This window comes from Aotus nancymaae, unplaced genomic scaffold (genome assembly GCF_030222135.1).
Source record: "Aotus nancymaae isolate 86718 unplaced genomic scaffold, 86718_ANA_hifiasm-v0.15.2.pri h1tg000018l, whole genome shotgun sequence".
NCBI classification, from domain to species: domain Eukaryota; kingdom Metazoa; phylum Chordata; class Mammalia; order Primates; family Aotidae; genus Aotus; species Aotus nancymaae.
This window is the reverse complement of record NW_026988430.1, coordinates 2,055,415-2,076,217: the sequence shown is the minus strand read 5'-3', so window position 1 is coordinate 2,076,217 and position 20,803 is coordinate 2,055,415. Positions and strand designations below refer to the sequence as shown.

At 48.7% G+C, this 20,803-nt stretch overlaps 3 protein-coding genes across 3 annotated transcripts in view; 1 reads left to right on the top strand and 2 right to left on the bottom strand.

Moving 5' to 3' along the window:
• P2RX5 (purinergic receptor P2X 5) overlaps positions 1-7,303 on the bottom strand; it is a 42,780-nt gene extending 35,477 nt beyond the window's left edge. The window contains exon 1 of the mRNA XM_064378079.1: positions 7,227-7,303. The gene's annotated coding sequence lies outside the window, so the exon portion shown is untranslated. The remainder of the gene's footprint in view (positions 1-7,226) is intronic.
• Positions 639-20,803, bottom strand: part of ITGAE (integrin subunit alpha E) — a 79,441-nt gene continuing 59,276 nt past the window's right edge. The window contains exons 22-31 of the mRNA XM_064378081.1: positions 19,724-19,822; positions 18,647-18,726; positions 16,739-16,816; positions 15,495-15,558; positions 15,312-15,419; positions 11,783-11,839; positions 11,394-11,489; positions 7,227-7,322; positions 2,933-3,043; positions 639-957 (exon numbers count right to left, since the gene is read on the bottom strand). Coding sequence (XP_064234151.1) covers positions 862-957; positions 2,933-3,043; positions 7,227-7,322; positions 11,394-11,489; positions 11,783-11,839; positions 15,312-15,419; positions 15,495-15,558; positions 16,739-16,816; positions 18,647-18,726; positions 19,724-19,822 — 885 coding nt within the window. The 3' untranslated portion in view covers positions 639-861. The remainder of the gene's footprint in view (positions 958-2,932; positions 3,044-7,226; positions 7,323-11,393; positions 11,490-11,782; positions 11,840-15,311; positions 15,420-15,494; positions 15,559-16,738; positions 16,817-18,646; positions 18,727-19,723; positions 19,823-20,803) is intronic.
• Positions 12,021-15,308, top strand: HASPIN (histone H3 associated protein kinase). The gene has a single exon (XM_012448366.2). It carries the CDS (start codon positions 12,021-12,023, stop codon positions 14,352-14,354), a length of 2,334 nt encoding a protein of 777 aa, XP_012303789.2. The 3' UTR covers positions 14,355-15,308.

Genomic DNA, 20,803 nt, shown 5'->3' with positions numbered 1-20,803 from the left:
CGGGGGATGGGGGCACCTGATACAATTACTTTGAAGAAAATTATAAAACCTTACTGTAGAGTGTTTTTAAAAATCTCGGGGCAGGTGTGGTGGCTCATGCCTGTACATAACCCTAGCACTTTGGGAGGCCGAGGCGGGAGGATCACCTGAGGTCATGAGTTCGAGACCATCCTGACCAACATGGAGAAACCCCATCTGTACTAAATACAAAATCAGCTGGGTATAGTGGCAAATGCCTGTAATCCCAGCTACTCAGAAGGCCAAGGCAGGAGAATTCGCTTGAAGCCGGGAAGCGGAGGTTGCAGTGAGCCAAGATTGTGCCACTGCACTCCAGCCTGGGCAACAAGAGCAAAACTCCATCTCAAAAAAAAAAAAAAAAAAAATCTCAGCAAGCAGAGAAATGTCATATTTCTGAATAGAAAGGCAGTTTTATAAAGATATCAATGCTCCCAAACTTAACCTTTATGTTTAAATTAAAACCCCAAAGGGTTTCTTTTGGAAATCTGAAAAACCGTTACTTAAGAATTACCTGAAAGGATACAATCGATAATTATTAAAAATAAGAATGAAAATTTGCCCTATAAGACAAAATGTACGGCAAATCATAAATAATACTGTTATTTCCAGATTCAAGGCACTACCATAAAGAAAGTGTAACTTTATTTAACACCAAATGTTTCCCAAGTCTACTTTTTGCACAATGCACGGACACTTTTGGGACAACGTATGGTTAAAAACTAATATTCTACAAACAGCTTGATGCTGCTCTAGATCATCCTGAAGGAGAAAGTCATCAGAAGGACCCGGGTCTCGACATCCCAGGACTGGCTGATAGCCCCTCCCAATGGTAATGGCGCAGTCCTAATTCTCTTCTTCGAACAGATTCTCTGCGTTCAGCTGGGCTTTCCTTATGCTCTCCAAGTTCAGTTGTTGATATTTTCTTTTAAAAAAGCCACACTGAAACAAAGGAAGGGAAAGTCCAGTTGCAGGCCAAAGATACCCATCTGTTTCAGAAACCCGCCGTTCTGGCTGTTGCCTAGATAGCCCTGCAATCCTCTGCTTCTCATGCTTCTTATTCCATTCTCCCACCTTCTTCTGAATCTCTCCTGGACTGTCCAATCCCTCCAGGCCCTGGGTGCTCCTTCCTCAATCAGAACGGATTCCACCTTCCTCTGAACCCCCATCCCTCAGGCACCTGAACCTTTTTAACTTCATTAATTATGCAAAGCATAATTTCAGCTGTACTGGATCTAGTCTTATTTATGCAAAAATATTTAGTATAGTCTATGATGCTGAAGAGAGAAAGAGATCAAGCACAGCTTCCTACATGAAGCTCACCGTCTACTAGAAAAAGAGATCATTACAATACAGTGTGGTAACTGCCACTTGGGGTTTCCAGAAGGGAGCTCACAGCAAAAGCACAGAAGCCAGCACAGAGGACTCGGGAATCTCTGGACTGCTTTCCGGGAAGAGAGTGAGCACAGTGAACAGTCAAGAAGGCCATTCCTGACAGGAGAAACTGCCTGTGCAGAGGCAGGAACCTGTGTAGGGAACAGTTCAACTTGTTGGGAGCAAGGCCAGGTGCTCACGCCTGTAACACCAGCACTTTGGGAGGCTGACATGAGAGCATCGCTGGAGTCCCGGAGTTTGAGACCAGCCTGGGCAACACTGGGAGACCTCGTCTCCACAAAATTAAAATTAAAAAATTAGCTGAGTGTGGTGGCATGCGCCTGAGTAACAGTTCCAGCTACTCAGAAGGCTAAGGTGGGAGGACTGCCTGAGCCTAGGAGTGCAAGGCTGCAGTGAGCCATTATTGCGCCCCGGAACTCCAGCTTGGGAAACAAAGCCAGACCCTGTTTTTTAGTGAAAAAAAGAAAGACCAGGGGTGGTGGCTCATGCCTGTAATCCCAGCACTTTGGGTGGCCGAAGCAGGCGGATCATTTGAGGTCAGGAGTTAGAGACCAGCCTGGCCAACAGGGTAAAATGCCATCTACTAAACATACAAAAATTAGCCGGGCATGATGGCTCATGCCTGTAATCCCAGCTACCGGGGAAGCTGAGGCAGGAGAATTGCTTGAACCCAAAGGCAGAGGTTGCAGTGAGCCAAGATTGTGCCACTGCACCCCAGCCTAGGTAAAGAAGCGAGACTCTGCTCAAAAAAAAAGTAAGGCCAGGCATGGTGGCTCACACCAGTAATCCTACCACTTTGGGAGGCCAAGGTGGGTGGATAACCTAAGGTCATGTTTCAAGACTAGCCTGGCCAACATATGAAACCTGTCTCTACTAAAAATATGAAAATTAGCTGGGTATGGTGGCACACACCTGTAATCCCAGCTACTCGGAAGGCTGAGGCAGGAGAATTGCTTGAACCCAGGGGCGGAGGCTGCAGTGAGCAGAGATTGCACCATTTCACTCCAGCCTGGGTGACATAGCACAACTCTGTCTCAAAATAAAAGAAAAAGAAAAAAAAGCAACACTTAAGGGCAGAGAGGGATAGAGGACAGAAAGGAGAGGATCTTAAATAGCCAAAGAAGAGTTTGCACATTAAGACAGGGGAAGGCAAGGAAAGGATTTCAATAGGGAACAACAATCACATCTGTTTTAAGGCCTTACCATTAAGGCCTCTTCCAATTAAGTTATAAATGCTGGCCTAGGGTTGGCCTTCCAGGTCCTATTTAACTCCTAGGTAGTGGGAGAGGAAGGTACCAAAGAAATAGATATAAAATCACTTTTTATTATTCAATTAGGGTTTTCTTTTTGCAGACAGATATTGTTTTACTCATTTGTCTAAAAGCGGGTGTGTAGTTGAAGGAAGAGAAAAAAGTGGCCAGGGGGCCAGGGCAGCTGCTCTAAGTCAGGGGCTGGCTGTCCTAGGGAGCTCTGCGCCCAAACCAGAGCCCAGTCTTCCCTGTGTGACAGGAGCGGAACTGACCTTGAACAGGATGACTAGAATCACAATCAAAACCAGAAGTCCACCAACACTGCCTTTGATGATGACAGGCAAAGAAGAGTGCTTCTCCTCCTTCAGGAAGATAATCGTGATCTACACAAGACAAAGATCATCCGACGAATCAGGTGAAGCAAACGAGGAAAAAATTCTACACGTTATTTTAAGGAGCAAAACACGAGCACCTGGCAACACCCCGTGTATTGATCAAAACTGACAACAGTCAAGCAAAAAGCGAAATATTCCCTGACGCAGCATTTTAAATCATCTAAAATTATCCAATCATCCAAAGACTTCATAAGAAACTATTCAGGCCTCTTATCTAGAAGGGCTAGATCTCTCAGGAGATTGTGACCTTCTGTTAAAGACGCTCTGACAGCTTCAAAGAGGGTCCCAGGGAATTTGGTCTCCACCCAGGACTGCGAGACAGTCATGCAGCTGCTTGGCTCTACGTCCCGGAGCCTCACGCCTATTCTTTAAAATAATGACTGACTTGCCAAGGCGGGCGGATCACCTGAGGTCGGGGTTCAAGACCAGCCTGACCAACATGGTGAAACCTCGTCTTTAAAAAAAAAATGATGACTGACTTTAAATGATCTCCAAGCCCTTTCCAACTCCGTTCTGACAGCTCCTTCTCATCTTGCACAGATCCCTAAAGGCTTCGGTAATACATTTCCCTACACAAAATACATGACAAAAGTACTGCTCTCCTCCCCACCAGACTAAAAAGTGTGTACTACCTAAGGGACATCATAAATGCAGATTACATCCGTGTGTTCTGCTTGAAGAGCTCAGCTATGAGTCAGCCTCAGCTTTTCTACCTGCAGAGCTCAGCTATGAGAAATCAGTTTCAGCTTTTCTACCTGCAGAGCTCAGCTATGAGAAGTCAGCCTCAGCTTTTCTACCTGCAGAGCTCAGCTATGAGAAATCAGCCTCAGCTTTTCTACCTGCAGAGCTCAGCTATGAGTCAGCCTCAGCTTTTGTTTTCTACAGGCTCTCCCAATTTCCAGAGTCTCATCTCTCTTTGAGGCAGGGCTCAGCTGGGAAGTTCAGGGGATGTGCTTCCTGAGATCCAGGTATGGCCCTTCCAAGTTATGGCTACAGCAAGTTCCCAGGACTTGGGTAGGGCCAGAGAGCCAACAAGACTTCTCTGCCCACCTGGAGCACTGAGTTCCCTTCATGCGTACATTTAAGTGCCAAGGTCAGGGATGCTTTGAAGAGGTTTCTGTACAAGGTGAAGGGCTGGACACACTTACCTTTAAGGCCTCTTCCAATTAAGTTGTAAGTGCTGGGTGACCTAAAGTTGACCTTCCAGGTCCCCTTTCACTCACAGATAGCTGAACTAAAAGGAGTGAAGTCCCAGGCCTTGAGAATAGGGAGGTGCCATAGCAACAAAGAGGGAGGAAGAACAGAAAGAGGGCCGGAATATTCCTCTACAGGAGGGGTTTGGGAAATGAAAGGAAGTCCCGAGGTGACAGTTGGGAAACAGGCCAGATCTGAGTAGAAGAAATGTCCTTATTTCTCAAAGCCGTCTCCCTTTAGCCTCTTCTAAACCCACAGATTCCCCAAAGTGTCCCAACGATGACCTAGTAGAGGTTAAGGGTGAAGCGGGACACCAGGTACCACTGCCTGCAGCAAACACCGATGCTGGTACCCAGAAACACCGATGCTGGTACCCAGAAACACCGACGTGGGTACCCAGAAACACCGACGTGGGCACCCAGAAACACTGATGCTGGCACCCGGAAACAGTGATGCTGGCACCCGGAAACAGTGATGCTGGCACCCAAAAACACTGATGCGGGCACCCAGAAACACATGTGGGCCTACCCAGTGCCCACTCTCTCCTGTCAGATTTTGTTCAGACTCATGACTGGTCTAAGGTGATCATGACACAGCTATCTTTGCCAGTGACTGACATGAGACTCAGATCTCATTAATAAGATGTAAGAGGATGTCTCCTGGGAGCTTTTGGGAAATGTTTCATCCCTTAAAAGGGAAGCACATGAAGAAAAATCCTTTTCTTCTGAGTTCCTCCTGTTTTGTATCCTGCCATGTGAAAATACAGCCTGTGGAGATGTGGCAACTTTGTGCTGGCCGTGAAGGAAAGCATCCCCAACACAGCAGAGTGCAAGGACCAAAGAAGTCAGACCATCGCCCACGTCGGCCTCCCACACTGCATAACCAGCATACGCCCTTCGCTGTGTCAGCTGGACTTTCCCCTTTCTGTGGCTGCAATGCATTTGGATACACAGTTATTTATACTCACAGAGTCACTGTAAGTCAGGTGCTTATTATTGTCAGCAACGACTTAATACTTGCCTAAGGATATTGGATTTAAAGAAAGGAATTTTGGGGAATCTGCTATAGAAATAAAAGCATCATTAACTAAGAGGGGGAAATATATCAATTTAAAATGTGCACAGAAGAAACTTATTAGTAACTCCTCCCTGCTGGGGCATAGGAAGGGAGAAAGTGCAGGAGCCATTATTTTTCATTTCGTACCCTTCTCTGTATGGCTTGGATTTTCTTGCTATTACTTTTATTTGTTAAAATCTGGGGCTCTTCTATTTCTTCCACATTGTTTTTTAAGTAGTATTATTAGAAATACACTACTTAGCCCGAAACACTGGCTCACACCTGTAATCCCAGCATTTTGGGAGGCCGAGGTGGGAGGATCACCTGAGGTCAGGAGTTCGAGACCAGCCTGGCCAACATGGTGAAACCCTGTCTCTATTAAAAAAAAAAAATTAGCCAGGCATGGTGGTGGGCACCTGCAATCCTAGCTACTCGGGAGTCTAAGGCAGGTGAATCACTTCAACCACGGAGGTAGAGGTTGCAGTGAGCCAAGATGGCACCACTGCACTCCAGCCTGGGTGACAGAACAAGATTCTGCCTCAAAAAAAAAAAAAAAAAAAAGAAGAAAAAGAAGAAATACACTATTTAAAAAGAAACAAAAATGTCATATTGACATGTCTACACAATTGCTCCTTTCTCCTCCTCCAGAGAGGAAAACAGAGGGCCTTATATTTAGCATCCAGCATCACGCTCCTGACACTCCCTCTAGTAAACAATCATGACTAACTAGAGAGCTCACAGACAGATCACCTCTGAAGCCACATCCAGACAAGTGCCAACGAGAATGAAAACACAGGGTAACACACACAGCACTCAGTCCATAAATCATGGGCACCAGTTTCACTTCTAGTCATACTTTCGCAAAAAGAATTCCAAGAGTTGCAGTATTTAGTCTAAATCTTATAAAAGACTTACGCAGTCCTGAGTACTGTTTAATACTATAAACAGACACTGCACACTAAGACAGTTAATGTATACAAAAAACAACTTCTCACTTAGGAAATTTTATTTACTTATTTATCTCTTGTTTTTTGTTTTTTGTTTTTTTTTGAGACAGAGTTTCGCTCTTGTTACCCAGGCTGGAGTGCAACGGCGCGACCTCGGCTCACCGCAACCTCCGTCTCCTGGGTTCAAGCAATTCTCCTGCCTCAGCCTCCTGAGTAGCTGGGACTACAGGCATGCGCCACCATGCCCAGCTAATTTTTGTATTTTTAGTAGAGACGGGGTTTCACCATGTTGACCAGAATGGTCTCGACCTTTTGACCTCGTGATCCACCCGTCTCGGCCTCCCAAAGTGCTGGGATTATAGGCGTGAGCCACCGCGCCCAGCCCATTTACTTATTTATTTTGAGACTGAGTCTTGCTCTGTTGCCCAGGCTGGAGGCAATGGCGTGATCTTGGCTCACTGCAACCTCTGCCTCCCAGGTTCAGGAGATTCTCCTGCCTCAGCCTCCTGAGTAGGTGGGATTACAGGTGCCCACCATCACGCACAGCTAATATTTGCATTTTTAGTAGAGACGGGGTTTCACCATGTTGGCCAGGCTGGTCTTGAACGTCTGACCTCAAGTGATCCACCTGCCTAAGCTTCCCAAAGTGCTGGGATTACAGTGTGAGCCACCGGCGCCCGGCCAGAAATTTTTTTTTAAATCAATACATTTTCAAATCATAGTATATACCGCAGTTGATTCCAGCCTAGTTACTTCAGCTCAGAACTCCTCAGCTTAGGCCTCTTACTCAAGTGCCTTATTTCACAGGCAAGAAGCTGACTCACTCAAGGCCACAAAGGCAGCGATGGCAGAGCCAAGATCAGAAGTGTTAAGGCTGAAAACAGGCAAAGGGCAACAACAGAGCGTCTGTGCAGGCACTCAAAGGTGAGGCACCGTTTTCCTCGGGCACTACTCGGAAGCCAGCCAGGAATTACCTTAGTTCTGTGGTTCTCTGCCTTCAGCCCCTCATATAGAGAACTGTTGAAATATATTTCACCAAGGATTTCCAGTTCAGTTACATCTTTTAGTAACTAGAAGAGGGGGAAAGGAAAGAGGGAAACAAAACATATTTTAGACATGAACTCATTTTCATTTTTTTTTAATTTTTATTTTTTTGGTGAGACGGAGTTTCGCTCCTTACCCAGGCTGGAGTGCAATGGCGCCATCTCGGCTCACCGCAAACTCCACCTCCTGAGTTCGGGCAATTCTCCTGCCTCAGTCTCCTGAGTAGCTGGGATTACAGGCACGCGCCACCATGCCCAGCTAAATTTTTTATATTTTTAGTAGAGACAGGGTTTCACCATGTTGACCAGAATGGTCTCGATCTCTTAACCTCATGATCCACCCGCCTCGGCCTCCCAAAGTGCTGAGATTACAGGCGTGAGCCACCGCAACCGGCTTGTTTTACTTTTTTTCTTTTTTAAAATTATTTTGCTTTTTTTTTTTCGTTTTAGTTCTTATCTTTTTTTTTTTTCTTTTGCGTGAACTCATTTTTTTTTGAACGGCATTCACTACCTTTCCCTTTAAAGGTATTTCTGGGATTAGTTAATGGCCCCAACATACACAACACAACACAAAGTTACCCAAACAAGAAATCCACAGTTATTCTTCAACATTTATTTTTTGAGACAGAGTTTCGCTCTTTGGCCCAGGCTGAGTGAAGTGGCGCCATTGTGGATCACTGCAACCTCCGCACCCCATCCCCGCCTTATTTCAGGCAATTCTCCTGACTCAGCCTCCCAAATAGCTGGAATTACAGGCACCCGCCACCACGCTCGGCTATTTTGTATTTTTTTTTTTTTTTTTGAGACGGAGTTTCGCTCTTGTTACCCAGGCTGGAGTGCAATGGCGCGATCTTGGCTCACCGCAACCTCGGTCTCTGGGTTCCAGCAATTCTGCCTCAGCCTCCCGAGTAGCTGGGACTACAGGCGTGCGCCACCATGTCCAGCTAATTTTTGTATTTTTAGTAGAGACAGGGTTTCACCATTTGACCAGGATGGTCTCGACCTCTTGACCTCGTGATCCACCCACCTCAGCCTCCCTAGGTATTGGGATTACAGGCGTGAGCCACCACGCCCAGCCTATTCTTCAACTTCTTTTCCCTTGTGCCATCCAAAGTCAGTTCTTGACTGATTTATTTATTTTTGAGACCGGGTCTCGCTGTCACTCATGCTGGAGTGCAATGCAATGGCATGATCATGGCTCACTGTAGCCTCAACCTTCCAGGCTCAAGCGATCCTCCCACCTCAGCTTCCCGAGTAGCTGGGACCACAAGCATGTGCCACCACACTGGGCTAATCTTTGTATTTTTTGTAGAGACAGGGTTTTACCATGTTACCCAGGCTGGTCTCAAATTCCTGGGCTCAAGCAATCAACCCACCTTGGCCTCTCACAGTGCTGAGATTACAGGCATGAGCCACTGCACCCAGCTTGTTCATTTTATTTAATATAAGAATTTTTTTTTTTTTTTTTTGAGGCAAAGTCTCACTGTCACCCAGGCTGGAATGCAGAGGCCTAATCACAGTCCACTACAGCTTCAAATTCCTGGGCTCAAATGATCCTCCTGCTTCAGCCTCCCAAGTAGCTGGGACTACAGGCCTGAGCCACCATGCCCAGCTACTTTTTTTTTTCTTTTTAAAGAGATGGGGTTTTACTATGCTTCCCAGGCTGATCTTGAACTCCTGGTCTCAAGCAATCCTCTCACCTCAGCCTCACAAAGTGTTGTGATTTCCGATGTGAGCCACCACACACCCAGTTCTTTTTTTTTTTTTTTTTTTTGAGATGGAGTCTTGCTCTGTTACCAGGCTGGCGTGCAGTGGCACAATCTTGGCTCACTGCATGCAACTTCTGCCTCCCAGGTTCAAGCTATTCTCCTGCCTCAGCCTCCCAAGTAGCTGGAATTACAGGCATGTGCCACCACACCCAGCTAATTTTTGTATTTTTAGTAGAGACAGGGTTTCACCATGTTGGCCAGGATGGTCTCGATCTCCTGACCTCATGATCCTCATGCCTTGGCCTCCCAAAGTACTGGGAGTACAGGTGTGAGCCACCACACCCGGCCTTTTATTGTTTGTTTATTTATTTATTTTTGTTTTGGTTTTTTTTTTGAGACAGAGTCTTGCTCTGTTACCCAGGCTGGAATGCAGTGACTCACTGCAACCTCCGCCTCCTGGGTTCAAGCAATTCTCCACCTCAGCCTCCTGAGTAGGCGGGACTACAGGCGCCCGCCACCACGCCTGGCTTTTTTTTTTTTTTTTTTTTTTGTATATTTAGTAGAGATGGGGTTTCACCATGTTGGCCAGGCTGGTCTCCAACTCCTGACTTCAGGTGATCCACCCACCTTGGCCTCCCAAAGTGCTGGGATTATGGGTGTGAGCCACTGCGCCCAGCCTATTGTTTTTTTAAAATTCTTTCTTGTACCTGTCCCTTTTTCTCCATCCATTGCTACATCTTCAGTTGAGACCTCACAAATCTCACCTGGATCACTGCAAGACATTAAACCTGATAACCTGATTACTAGTTCCCACTTTAGAATAAGTGATCAGGGAAGGCCTAAGAATATAATATTTGAGCTAAATTTAAGAAGAAATCACCTACGTGAGGACCTAGGGGGAGAGAGGTGTTATGTGAAGGAACAGTAAGTACAAAAGTCTTGTGGCCAGAACAATACTGTACTGGCAAGCCAGAAGAATAGAGAGAACAGAATAACTCAATTATAAAAGGGGCGGTGGGAGAGAAAGGAGAGGACTAAGAGATGAAATTGAAGAATTAAGCAGAGACCAGATCAAGTAGTGCCTTGCTCTGGCCATTAAAACAGTATGGATTTGCCGGGTGTGGTGGCTCACGCCTGTAATCCAAGCACTTTGGAGGCCAAGGCGGGTGGATCACCTGAAGTCGGGAGTTCAAAACCAGCCTGACCAACATGGTGGAACCCTGTCTTTATTTAAAAAAAAAAAAACAACACAGTATGGATTTTAGTCTAAGTGTGCTCAAGCACCACTTTTTTTTGTTTTTTTTTGATGGGGTCTCGGTCTGTGACCCAGGGTGGAGTGCAGTGGCAATAATCTCAGCTCACTGCAACCTCCACCTCCCGGGTTCAAGCAGTTCTCCTGCCTCCGCTTCCCAAGCAGCTGGGATTACAGCACCCATCACCATGCCTGGCTAATTTTTATATTTTTAGTACAGATGGGGTTTCACCATGTTAGCCAGGCTGATCTGAAACTTCTGACCTCAGGTGATCAACCTGCCTCTGCCTCCCAAAGTGCTGGGATTATTATGTTATTATTTTTTTAAAAAAATAAGCAGAGGAGTGGCACAATCTAATGTATGCTCTTAGAAGATGGATAGCTGTTATGTGGATAATTATTTGTAGAGGGTGTGGGAAAAACAGAGACAAGAAGAGCAGCCTTTGCCAGGTGCAGTGGCTCATGCCTGTAATCCCAGCACTTTGGGAGGCCGAGGCGGGAGGATCACGAGGTCAAGAGATCGAGACCATCCTGGCCAACACAGTGAAACCCCGTCTCTACTAAAGTATAAAAAAAAATTAGCTGGGCATGGTGGTGCGCGACTGTAGTCCCAGCTACTCAGGAGGCTGAAGCAGGAGAATTGCTTGAACCCAGGAGGCAGAGGTTGCAGTGAGCCGAGATCACGCCACTGCACTCCAGCCTGGCGCCTAGCGACAGAGCGAGACTCTGTCTCAAAAAAAAAAAAAAAAAAGAGCAGGTTCAAGGTTATTGCAACAGCCCTAGGCAAGAGCGAGTAGCTTGAATTACAAAGGCAGCGGAAACGCAGAGAAGTGAATGGATTTACGATCTATTTTGGCACTGGAATGGCAGGGTTTGCTGCTGGAATAGACGTGGGGATGTAGGAAAGGGTAGTCACAGGTAATCCCTAGAGTTCCTGTACTGTAACTGGAGTAAATCACCCGCCTGAGGGTAGCTAAGGAACAGGTTGGGACAGAGGGTTGTTTTTTTTTTTTTTTTTTTTTGCACCAAAAGACCTATTTTCGACACATTATGAAAAGACGCTATTATCTCTTCTAGAGGTGATGCCCGTGAGCAGCAGCTGGATAATCAAATCTGGAGCATTTCAGTTTCAAATACCTCCTTAGAGTGGTCCAAGGAGATCTCTGCAGCCACGGTTACATTTTCTTTATCCGAAGCGATGGCACAGCTCACTGACTGCCATTCTTCCACGTGCTGGAAAAGCAAGGTAACATCATTCCTTTTCGTGCGGAAAGACTGAATGTTCAACACTTAGGACACAGAGCAGCGTAAGGTCCCAGAATACAGGGTGTCAGCAATTTCAGCGCTCCCCTCGGCCCAAGCAAAGCTCCAGCGGGGGCAGATGAGACCCAGGAGAAGCCAGGGAGGGCCTGGAAGCCGCCGGCACTGGCCGGCAAGGGAAACCCTGGAAAAAGTCTCCCGGCCTCTCGTGTCACCCACTTCAGGCCCTCTGCCCTCCCCTGACCTCTCGGGACTGCCGCGCTTACCTGAACTGGACTGTACCCACAAGCGCGCTCCTGACTCGGGGTGCACACAGTGGAGGCCTGAAACGAGAACCATGGCCACGACCCGCTGAACAAACGGAGCCACTATACTTTTCTGCCCGGGCCCTGAGAGGTGCGCATGCGCACGGCCGGGAGCTAGGACCCCGCGGCCGACGGGCGCGTCCACATCAAGCGGAAGTCTCGCGGTATTTGCGTTTGAACGTCTTGGCGGGCGCCAGCTATGGCGGCTTCGCTCCCGAGAACTGGGATCCGGCTTTTCCGCACTTATGGGACTGCGGGCGGCAGGAGACGGCGGCGGCGGGTCCGGGCAGCCGCGCAGTGGTTCCCGCCGCAGGAGTGGAGGCGTTTCTTCGACAGCAGCGACAGCAACGACGCCAGCTTCGGCTGCCCCTCGCAGTCCGAAGATCCTGACGATCCCAACGACCCCGACTTCCTGGGCAGCCCAGTGGCGCGGCGGCGGAGGCGTCCCGGCGGCCGAGTCCCCAAGGACCCGCCCAGCCTGACCGTGACCCCAAAGCGCCGGAAACTGCTAGCTCGGCCCCCGCAGAAGTGCAGCACCCCCTGCGGCCCGCTCCGGCTTCCGCCCTTCCCCAGCCGCCACTCCGGCCGCCTCAGCCCGGACCTCAGCGTGTGCGAACAGCCCAGGGACGGCGACGAGCTGGGCACCAGCGCCTCCCTGTTCAGCTCTCTCGCTTCGCCCCGCCCCGGGTCCCCAACGCCAAGGGACAGTGTCATCTCCATCGGCACCTCCACCTCTCTGGCTGCAGCCTCTGCCGTCCCGAGCGGCCTCCACCTCCCGGAAGTCTCCCTGGACCAAGCATCTCTCCCCTGCTCCCAGGAGGAAGCGACAGGAGGAGCCAGGATTGTCCGCCAAACCCGTGCCAGCCTCAGGTCAGCTCTCTTTGGCCTTACGAACTCAGGAACCCCTGAGGATTCTGAGTTTGGGGCAGATGGGAAGAATATGAGGGGGTCCTGCTGTAAAAGGAAACTGATGAGAAATAGACCAGAGGGTTCCGGTGTGCCAAGCACAGGCAGGAGGAGGGCCACAGGCCAGGATTCTTGTCCAGAGAGAGGGCTTCAGGAGGCCATGCGGATAGAACATCAGAAGGCCAGGGTTTGCAACGACTGCATTGTTCCCGGAGGACCCGACAGGCCTGAGAGACCTCAACCAAGGCGGAAGAGCAAACGTCAGGAGGCAGTGGAAACCTCTCTCCTCCATTCCCACCACTTTAAAAAGGGCCAAAAGATGAGAAAAGATTCATTCCCTACCCAGGACCTGACTCATTTACAGAATGCCTGCTCTTGGACCAAAACCAGGGCCTCCTTCAGTTTCCACAAAAAGAAAATTGTGACTGATGTATCGGAGGTCCGCAGCAGCTACACTGCCACCACTTCTCTCTCTGGATCCCTCCTATCCGAGTATTCACACCGACCTACCACGAGCAGAACCAGCAGTGCTCTGTCCTCCTGGCGCTCCTCTTCTATGTATTTGCTAAGCCCCTTAAACACTCCTTCAAACAAAAAAGCATCTGATGCTGAGAAGGTTTATGGGGAATGCAGTCAGAAGGGTCCCATCCCCTTTAGCCATTGCCTTCCCACAGAAAAACTGGAACACTGTGAGAAGATTGGGGAAGGGGTGTTTGGCGAAGTGTTTCGGACAATTGCCGATCACACGCCTGTCGCCATAAAAATTATTGCTATTGAAGGACCAGATTTAGTCAATGGATCCCAGCAGAAAACCTTTGAGGAAATCCTGCCAGAGATCATCATCTCCAAAGAGTTGAGCCTCTTGTCTGGTGACGCGTGCAACCGCACGGAAGGCTTTATTGGGCTGAACTCAGTGCACTGTGTGCAGGGATCTTACCCTCCCTTGCTCCTCAAAGCCTGGGATGACTATCATTCAACCAAAGGGTCTGCAAATGACCGGCCTGATTTTTTTAAAGAAGACCAGCTCTTCATTGTGCTGGAATTTGAGTTTGGAGGGATTGACTTAGAGCAAATGAGAAAGAAGCTGTCATCCTTGGCTACTGCGAAGAGCATCCTACACCAGCTCACAGCCTCCCTCGCGGTGGCAGAGGAGTCACTGCACTTTGAGCATCGAGACTTACATTGGGGGAATGTGCTCTTGAAGAAAACCAGACTCAAAGAACTCTCATACACCCTCAACGGGAAAACAAACACCATCCCCACCCGCGGGCTGCAAGTCAACATCATCGACTACACCCTGTCGCGCTTGGAACGGGATGGGATTGTGGTTTTCTGTGACGTTTCCATGGATGAGGACCTGTTTACAGGTGAAGGTGACTACCAGTTTGAGATCTACAGGCTCATGAAGAAGGACAACAGCAACTGCTGGGGTGAGTATCACCCTTACAGTAATGTGCTCTGGCTGCATTACCTTACAGATAAGCTTCTGAAACAAATGACCTTCAGGAGTAAATGTAACACTCCTGCCATGAAGGAAGTAAAAAAAAAGATCCAGGATTTCCATAGCACAATGCTGAACTTCAGCTCTGCCACTGACTTGCTCTGCCAGCACAGTTTATTTCAGTAAACTCAGTGCGTCTTACTGCCCCCAAGTGAGAGGAGGTGGTCTTGAAGCCTCTGGTGCTGTTTCAGCCTCCATCCCCAGAGCAGGGTGGAATCCCATTCTCACAAGATTCCAGTCAACTTTTCAAACAAGAATTTTGTTTCCCAATAGAAACTGACCTATTTGTTGAATTGTTTAAATTTGCTGATAACAAATGTCCTTGAAAAAGTAAACTAGCTGGGTGCAGTGGCATGCGCCTGTAGTCCCAGCTACTCGGGAGGCTGAGGCAGGAGGATCACTTGAACCCAGCAGTTCAAATCTAGCCTGGTCAACAGAGCAAGACCCCTGTCTCTGTTTTTAAAAATAAATAAACTACATATGAAAACAAATGTTTCTAAGTACCCTCTTTCTAATTGTCAGATTCCATTCTGTACATTCCTTTCCATTTTTTTAAGCCTTGACACTTTATGTAGTCTGAGCAAAAAAAAAAAAAGCCTAGGCCTCAGCTGTCATACTGAGCGGAACCTGCTGCTTCAGGTGTCAAGGCTCGCTCCGGAAACCAGGCTACAGATGAGACAACTGAAAACAAAGAGGCTGAGGCAAAGCAGAGGCCAAAAAAGAGGCTCGGGGAGAAGAAGGGAAGGTAATAAGCAACTTAAAGGGGGCAGTGTAAGAAGTGTTGCATGTTATATCAGTCCCACAGAGAAGCAGAGTTTATCAGTTTTCAAAGGGAAAGTCTCTGCCTACTGACAAGGTTTTAACTTTTGCTTATTTTTCATCAAAAGGAAGACAACTGACAGGTTGCTTTAAGAGCTGAGTGATTGATCCTCCTTCTGAACAGGACTTTGGTAATTGACTCCTCATCTTTTCCCATGGTGAAATTGTCTTTACTCCTTTTATAGAACTCTGGTTTGTATACTTGACGCTCTACAGTCACTCTGGGAAGAGATGTGATTGTGATAAAGAACTGCCTTTAAATACCTGAGTCTTCGTCAGGTTCTTCACTGTTACAATCTGGAGACCTCGAAATTTGGTTGGGACACAAATTTGCAGCTGGTATTCTGCTCCAAAGAGGTTTTCCCCATGTATCTGCAAATTAAAATCAGAGTAGGAAGTCAAAGCTGGTGTTGCTTTGCCACCTATAGCTTTGCAATAAGTACTTACATGGAAGAGGAATTCTTTGTGGTCAGAAAGCCCCGGGCCTGGGTTCACGTACATTACTGATGGTCTGCAATTGACAGGACATGTGTCAGGCCTTGAGGACCCTCCCTCCCATTTTTGGAGACAGGGTCTCACTCTCGCCCAGGCTAGAATGCAGTGGCACAATCATGGTTCAGTGTAGCCTCAACCTCCAAGGCTCCAGCCATCCTCCACCTCAGCCTCTGAAAGTGCTGGGATTACAGGTATGAGCCACCGCACCCATCCCCCTTTCTCTTTTTGAATGAACTTGAATGCTTTCAACTGGATACACTAGAACAGAGGGCACCAGACCCTTATGAGGAATGAGGCGGGGCGCGGTGTGTCACACCTGTCATCCCAGCACCTTGGGAGGCCAAGGCAGGCAGATCACCTGAAGTCAGGAGTTTGAGACCAGCCTGGCCAACATAAGGAAATACCGTCTGTACTAAAAAAAAAAAAAAAAAAAAAAAATTAGCCAGGCATAGTGGTGTCCACCTGCAGTCCCAGCTATTCGGGAGACTAAGCCAGGAGAATTGCTTGAGCCCGGGCAGCAGAGGTTGCAGTGAGCCAAGATCATGCCACTGCACTCTGGCCTGGGCAACAGAGTGAGACTCCGTCTCAAAAATAAATAAATAATTAAAATTAAAAAATAAAAAGAAGTTAGCCAGGTGTGACGTCTACCTGTAGTCCCAGCTACTCGGGAGGCTGAGGCAGGACAATCGCTTGAACCCAGGCGGCAGAGGTTGCAGTGAGCCGAAATCATGCCACTGCATTCCAGCCTGGGCGACAGAGTGAGACTGTCTCAATTAAAAAAAGGAATAAAAGCTGAATGTCAAACTGTCGAGTGGCTGCAGCACAGCTGGGATGAGGTGGAATATTTGAACTATGTATAGTTGGGGTGGTTCATTTTCTAGTCATCCCTCAAATGGCCTTACTCATCCCCCTCTTACTTCCCAGTCCCATGCTGCCTTCTTCCCTCCACAGCATCATATTCATTCCCTTTCATAGCAAGACTAGTTGGCACCACACCTCCTTGGATGACCACAATGGGGTTTCTATGACCAGCTGTTAGTGCCCTAGAGAGCAGTATCAGAGCCGGGGTCCTAAGCAGGCTCCTCTCAGAAGGACAATGCCCACATCCATCCCAGCTCCATCTACAAGAGAGAAAGCCCCAAGCTGTCCCCTGGTCCGTGCAGTCTCACTGGTGCTGGCCCCTTGGGAATACTTACTTGGAAAGAGCTGCAACAAAGCTGTGCCTGAATTGAAGGGTGTGGGTCTGTCTGGCCAAAGACCGCCTTTCATTGGAACTAGGAATAAGAGTGTTAGTTCTCAGCACACCTGCTTTGTATATAACAAGCGCTTCTTTTTTTTTTTTTTTTGAGATGGAGTTTCACTCTTCTTACCCAGGCTGGAGTGCAATGGCGTGATCTCGGCTCACTGCAACCTCCGCCTCCTGGGTTCAAGCAATTCTCCTGCCTCAGCCTCCTGAGTAGCTGGGACTACAGGCGCGCGCCACCATGCCCAGCTAATTTTTGTATTTTCAGTAGAGACAGGGTTTCACCATATTGACCAGGATGGTCTCGATCTCTTGACCCCGTGATCCACCCACCTCAGCCTCCCAAAGTGCTGGGATTATAGGCGTGAGCCACCGCGCCCAGTCAAGAAGCGCTTCTTAAAAAGGATCTTGTGACTGGGCAAGGTGGCTCATGCCTGTAATCCCAGCACTTTGGGAGGCTGAGGCAGTTGGATCACCTGAGGTCAGGAGTTCGAGCCCAGCCTGGCCAGCATGGAGAAAACCCGTCTCTACTAAAACTACAAAAAATTAGCTGGGTATGGTGGCAGGCGCCTGTAATCTCAGCTACTCGGGAGGCTGAGGCAGGAGAACCACTTGAACCTGGGAGGCAGAGGTTGCAATGAGCCGAGATCACGCCATTGCACTCCAGCCTGGGTAACAAGAGTGAAACTCCATCTCAAAAAAAAAAAAAAAAAAGGGTCTTACTCTGTCACCCAGGCTGGAGTGTGGTGTTGCAATCTTGGGTCACTGCAACCTCCACCCCCAGGGTTCAAGCAATTCTCATGCCTTACCCTCCTGAGTAGCTGAATTACAGGTGTGTGCCATCATGCCCGGTTAATTTTTCTATTTTTAGTAGAGACAGGGTTTTGCCATGTTGGCCAGGCTGGTCTCAAACTCCTGACCTCAAGTGATCTGCCTGCCTTGGCCTCCCAAAGTGCTGAGATTACAGGTGTGAGCCACTGCATCTGGCCCTTTTTTTTTTTAAGTGCTGGGGTACATTTGCAGGATGTGCAGGTTTGTTACATAGATGAACATGTGCCATGGTGGCTTGCTGCACCTGTCAACCCATCACCTAGGTATTAAGCCCAGCACGCATTAGCTGTTCTTCCTGATGCTGTCCTCCCCTCGTCCCTCCCACAGGCCCCAGTGTGTTGTTCCCTTCCCTATGTCCATGTTCTCACTGCACAGCAGGTGCTTCTGTACCTGGGCCCCCAGGGTCACGGGGGTCAGATAAGAAAAGGCTGTCAGAGGTAAGCAACTGGAGCACAGGATTGTCTCCAGAAGACCACACTTAGAGATATGCTGCTTTTAGAAGGGCTTCTCAACCTCCGCACTAGTGACATTTTGGGCCAGTTAGATCTTGGTTGTGGGGGCTGCCCTGTACTACTCTGGCGTTTAGCAGTATTCCTGGCCTCTCCCCACCAGATGTGCTACTGAACACCCCCCTCCCCAAGTCACGGCAGTCAAACTGACGCGGCCTCTGGTGGGCAGAACCGCCTCCATCTGAGAACTTCTTCCTAACAGCGCTCCCCACCTTACCCCCAAACACAGAGGTCTGCAGATAACAGAGCTATTCAAGCTATTCCAAAGCTAAGTGAACCAGAACCAGAACTCCAAGGCTCAGTCCACCAGACTAGCTCACAGTTTTACTCTGTGTGTGAACAGTAGAACATTTTCATGATCTCTGGTAAGAGAAAGCGGAGTCCCTGCAGGGAAGCAGATGCCTTCTGTGGGCTCCCTGCTTCCTGGGCGGTAAGGGGGCCAGAGCCCTCACAGCTTGCATGTGTAGGGAGAGGTCTTCCGGGGCCATAGCCTGACTCTGTGCGACCCAGGCAGTACTCACTTGGTGACGGTCACAGTGATGTCTGCTGTCCTGTTTGGAAAGGCATTCTCCTCTAGCTGCCAAACTACCGAAACATGAGCCTATTTTAAAGGGGAAAAAATGGTCACTTGATTCTTCTCTAAACCACTCACAATTCAGACTGCTCGCTCCCAATGGAGCAGACCTGGGAAATGATTCCTCCCATTCTCACATTCCTCAGCAGTCTGTAGCAGCACGTGTTTCCACTGCTGGTATTTCATTTAAGCCTCAAGTAAAATACAAATATGGAGGGCAGGCAGCTCATCCCCTTTTACAGCTGAAGAAGCCACTTCAGAGATTCCCACAGCACAGAGATGACCAGTGACAGCTCAGGGTTAATAACTTTTGGTCTTGGCCGGGCGCAGTGGCTCATGCCTGTAATCCCAGCACTTTGGGAGGTGGAGCGAGGCGGATCACTTGAGGTCGGGAGTTCGGGACCAGCCTGGCCAACGTGGTGAAACCCCATCTCTACCAAAAATATTTTAAAAACTAGTCAGGTGCAGTAGTGCACGTCTGTAATACCATCACTTTGGGAGGCTGAGGCAGGTGGATCACCTGAGGTTGGGAGTTCGAGACCAGCCTGGGCAACATGGTGAAATCCCCATCTCTACTAAAAATATTTGAAAAATTAGCTGGGTGTAGTGGCACACACCTGTAATCTCAGCTACTTGGGAGGCTGAGGCAGGAGAATCACTTGAACCTGGGAGGCGGAGGTTACAGTGAGCCAAGATTGCGCCACCACACTCCAGCCTGGGTGACAGAGCAAGACTCTGTCTCAAAAACAAACAAAAAACTTTTGGTCTGACGCACCCTCCATACTACCCACAACTTCATTCGACCTCACCGAGGTGCACCAGCAGCCCATCCAGGGCTGTCTACTGGAAACTCTGGTCCCCACCACTCCCTGCTTTCAGAGCCAGCTTAGCCGCGGTAGGCACTGCTGAGGCCTGACTGCACAGTCAAGGGAAGCGTAAAGCTGCAACCGGAGATTCAGATGAGCCTGAGACGCAGAAGATGCCCAGGGCGGCGAGAAGAGCAAACGGATCCAAACCGACTCACAGACGACCTCTTGAGGACAGGATGACCAATCTTGCAGCTCATGACCAGGACAGAAGCAACCGGCTGAGGGTCATCACACTGAATGTTTGGAGAGGGAGGCTGTTGACAGAGCAGATGACATTCACTTAAAGAACCCCCACCCCCACCAAAAAAAAAAAAGCAGTTGCCACACACCAATTCAGCAAACATTCACTCATTTTTCTGCCTGCCAGACATCCTGCCAGGAGGTGAGGATATCAAGTCTGCTTGATCCCCGTCTTCCTCACAAACTGGACTGGCGGGCTCAGCAGTAGATCCTGGAGGAATTTAAATAAGGCCTCGGGGTGCTTCTGTGAGGGAGGTGCAGAGAACAGCGGTGGAGGAAGCCCAGTTCCAACTAAGGAATTCGTAAGGTCTTCCTGGGGAAGGAGACATTGGAGCTGGGCCTTGGACTGATGCAAACATAACCCACAGCCTGGCTAGGAGGCCGGCACGCAGCAAGCACTGCCCACCTGGACCCCTGAGGGCAGGTAATGACTGCAGTGACTTCTTCATTCTCCCAAGGATGGTCCAGCCTAGTTCCCTTCTAGATGCCTAGAAGATTCCTTTCCTCTTTCCCCTTTCCCCTTTTCCTCTCCTCTCCTCTTTCCTTTTCTTTAGATGGAGTTTCGCTCTTTCACCCAGGCTGGAGTGCAGTGGCATGATCTCAGCTCACACAACGTCCGCTCCCAAGTTTCAAGAGATTCTCCTGCCTCAGCTCCCAATTAGCTGGGATTATAGGTGCCTGCCACCACATCTGGCTAATTTTTGTATTTTTAGTAGAGACGGGGTTTCACTATGTTGGCCAGGCTGGTCTCGAACTCCTGACCTTCGGTGATCTGCCCACCTTGGCCTCCCAAAGTGCTAAGATTACAGGTGTGAGCCACGGTGGCCGGCCTAGGAGATTATTTCATTCATATAATGGATACTGTCCAAGCCCAAATAGCCTAAGATGACAGCAGACAAACCTACAGCCCAACAAAGTCAAGTTTGTTGACTCATTGCAATGAAGAAAACTATACTTTTTTTGTGTGTGTGAGACAGAGTCTTGCTCTGTGGCCC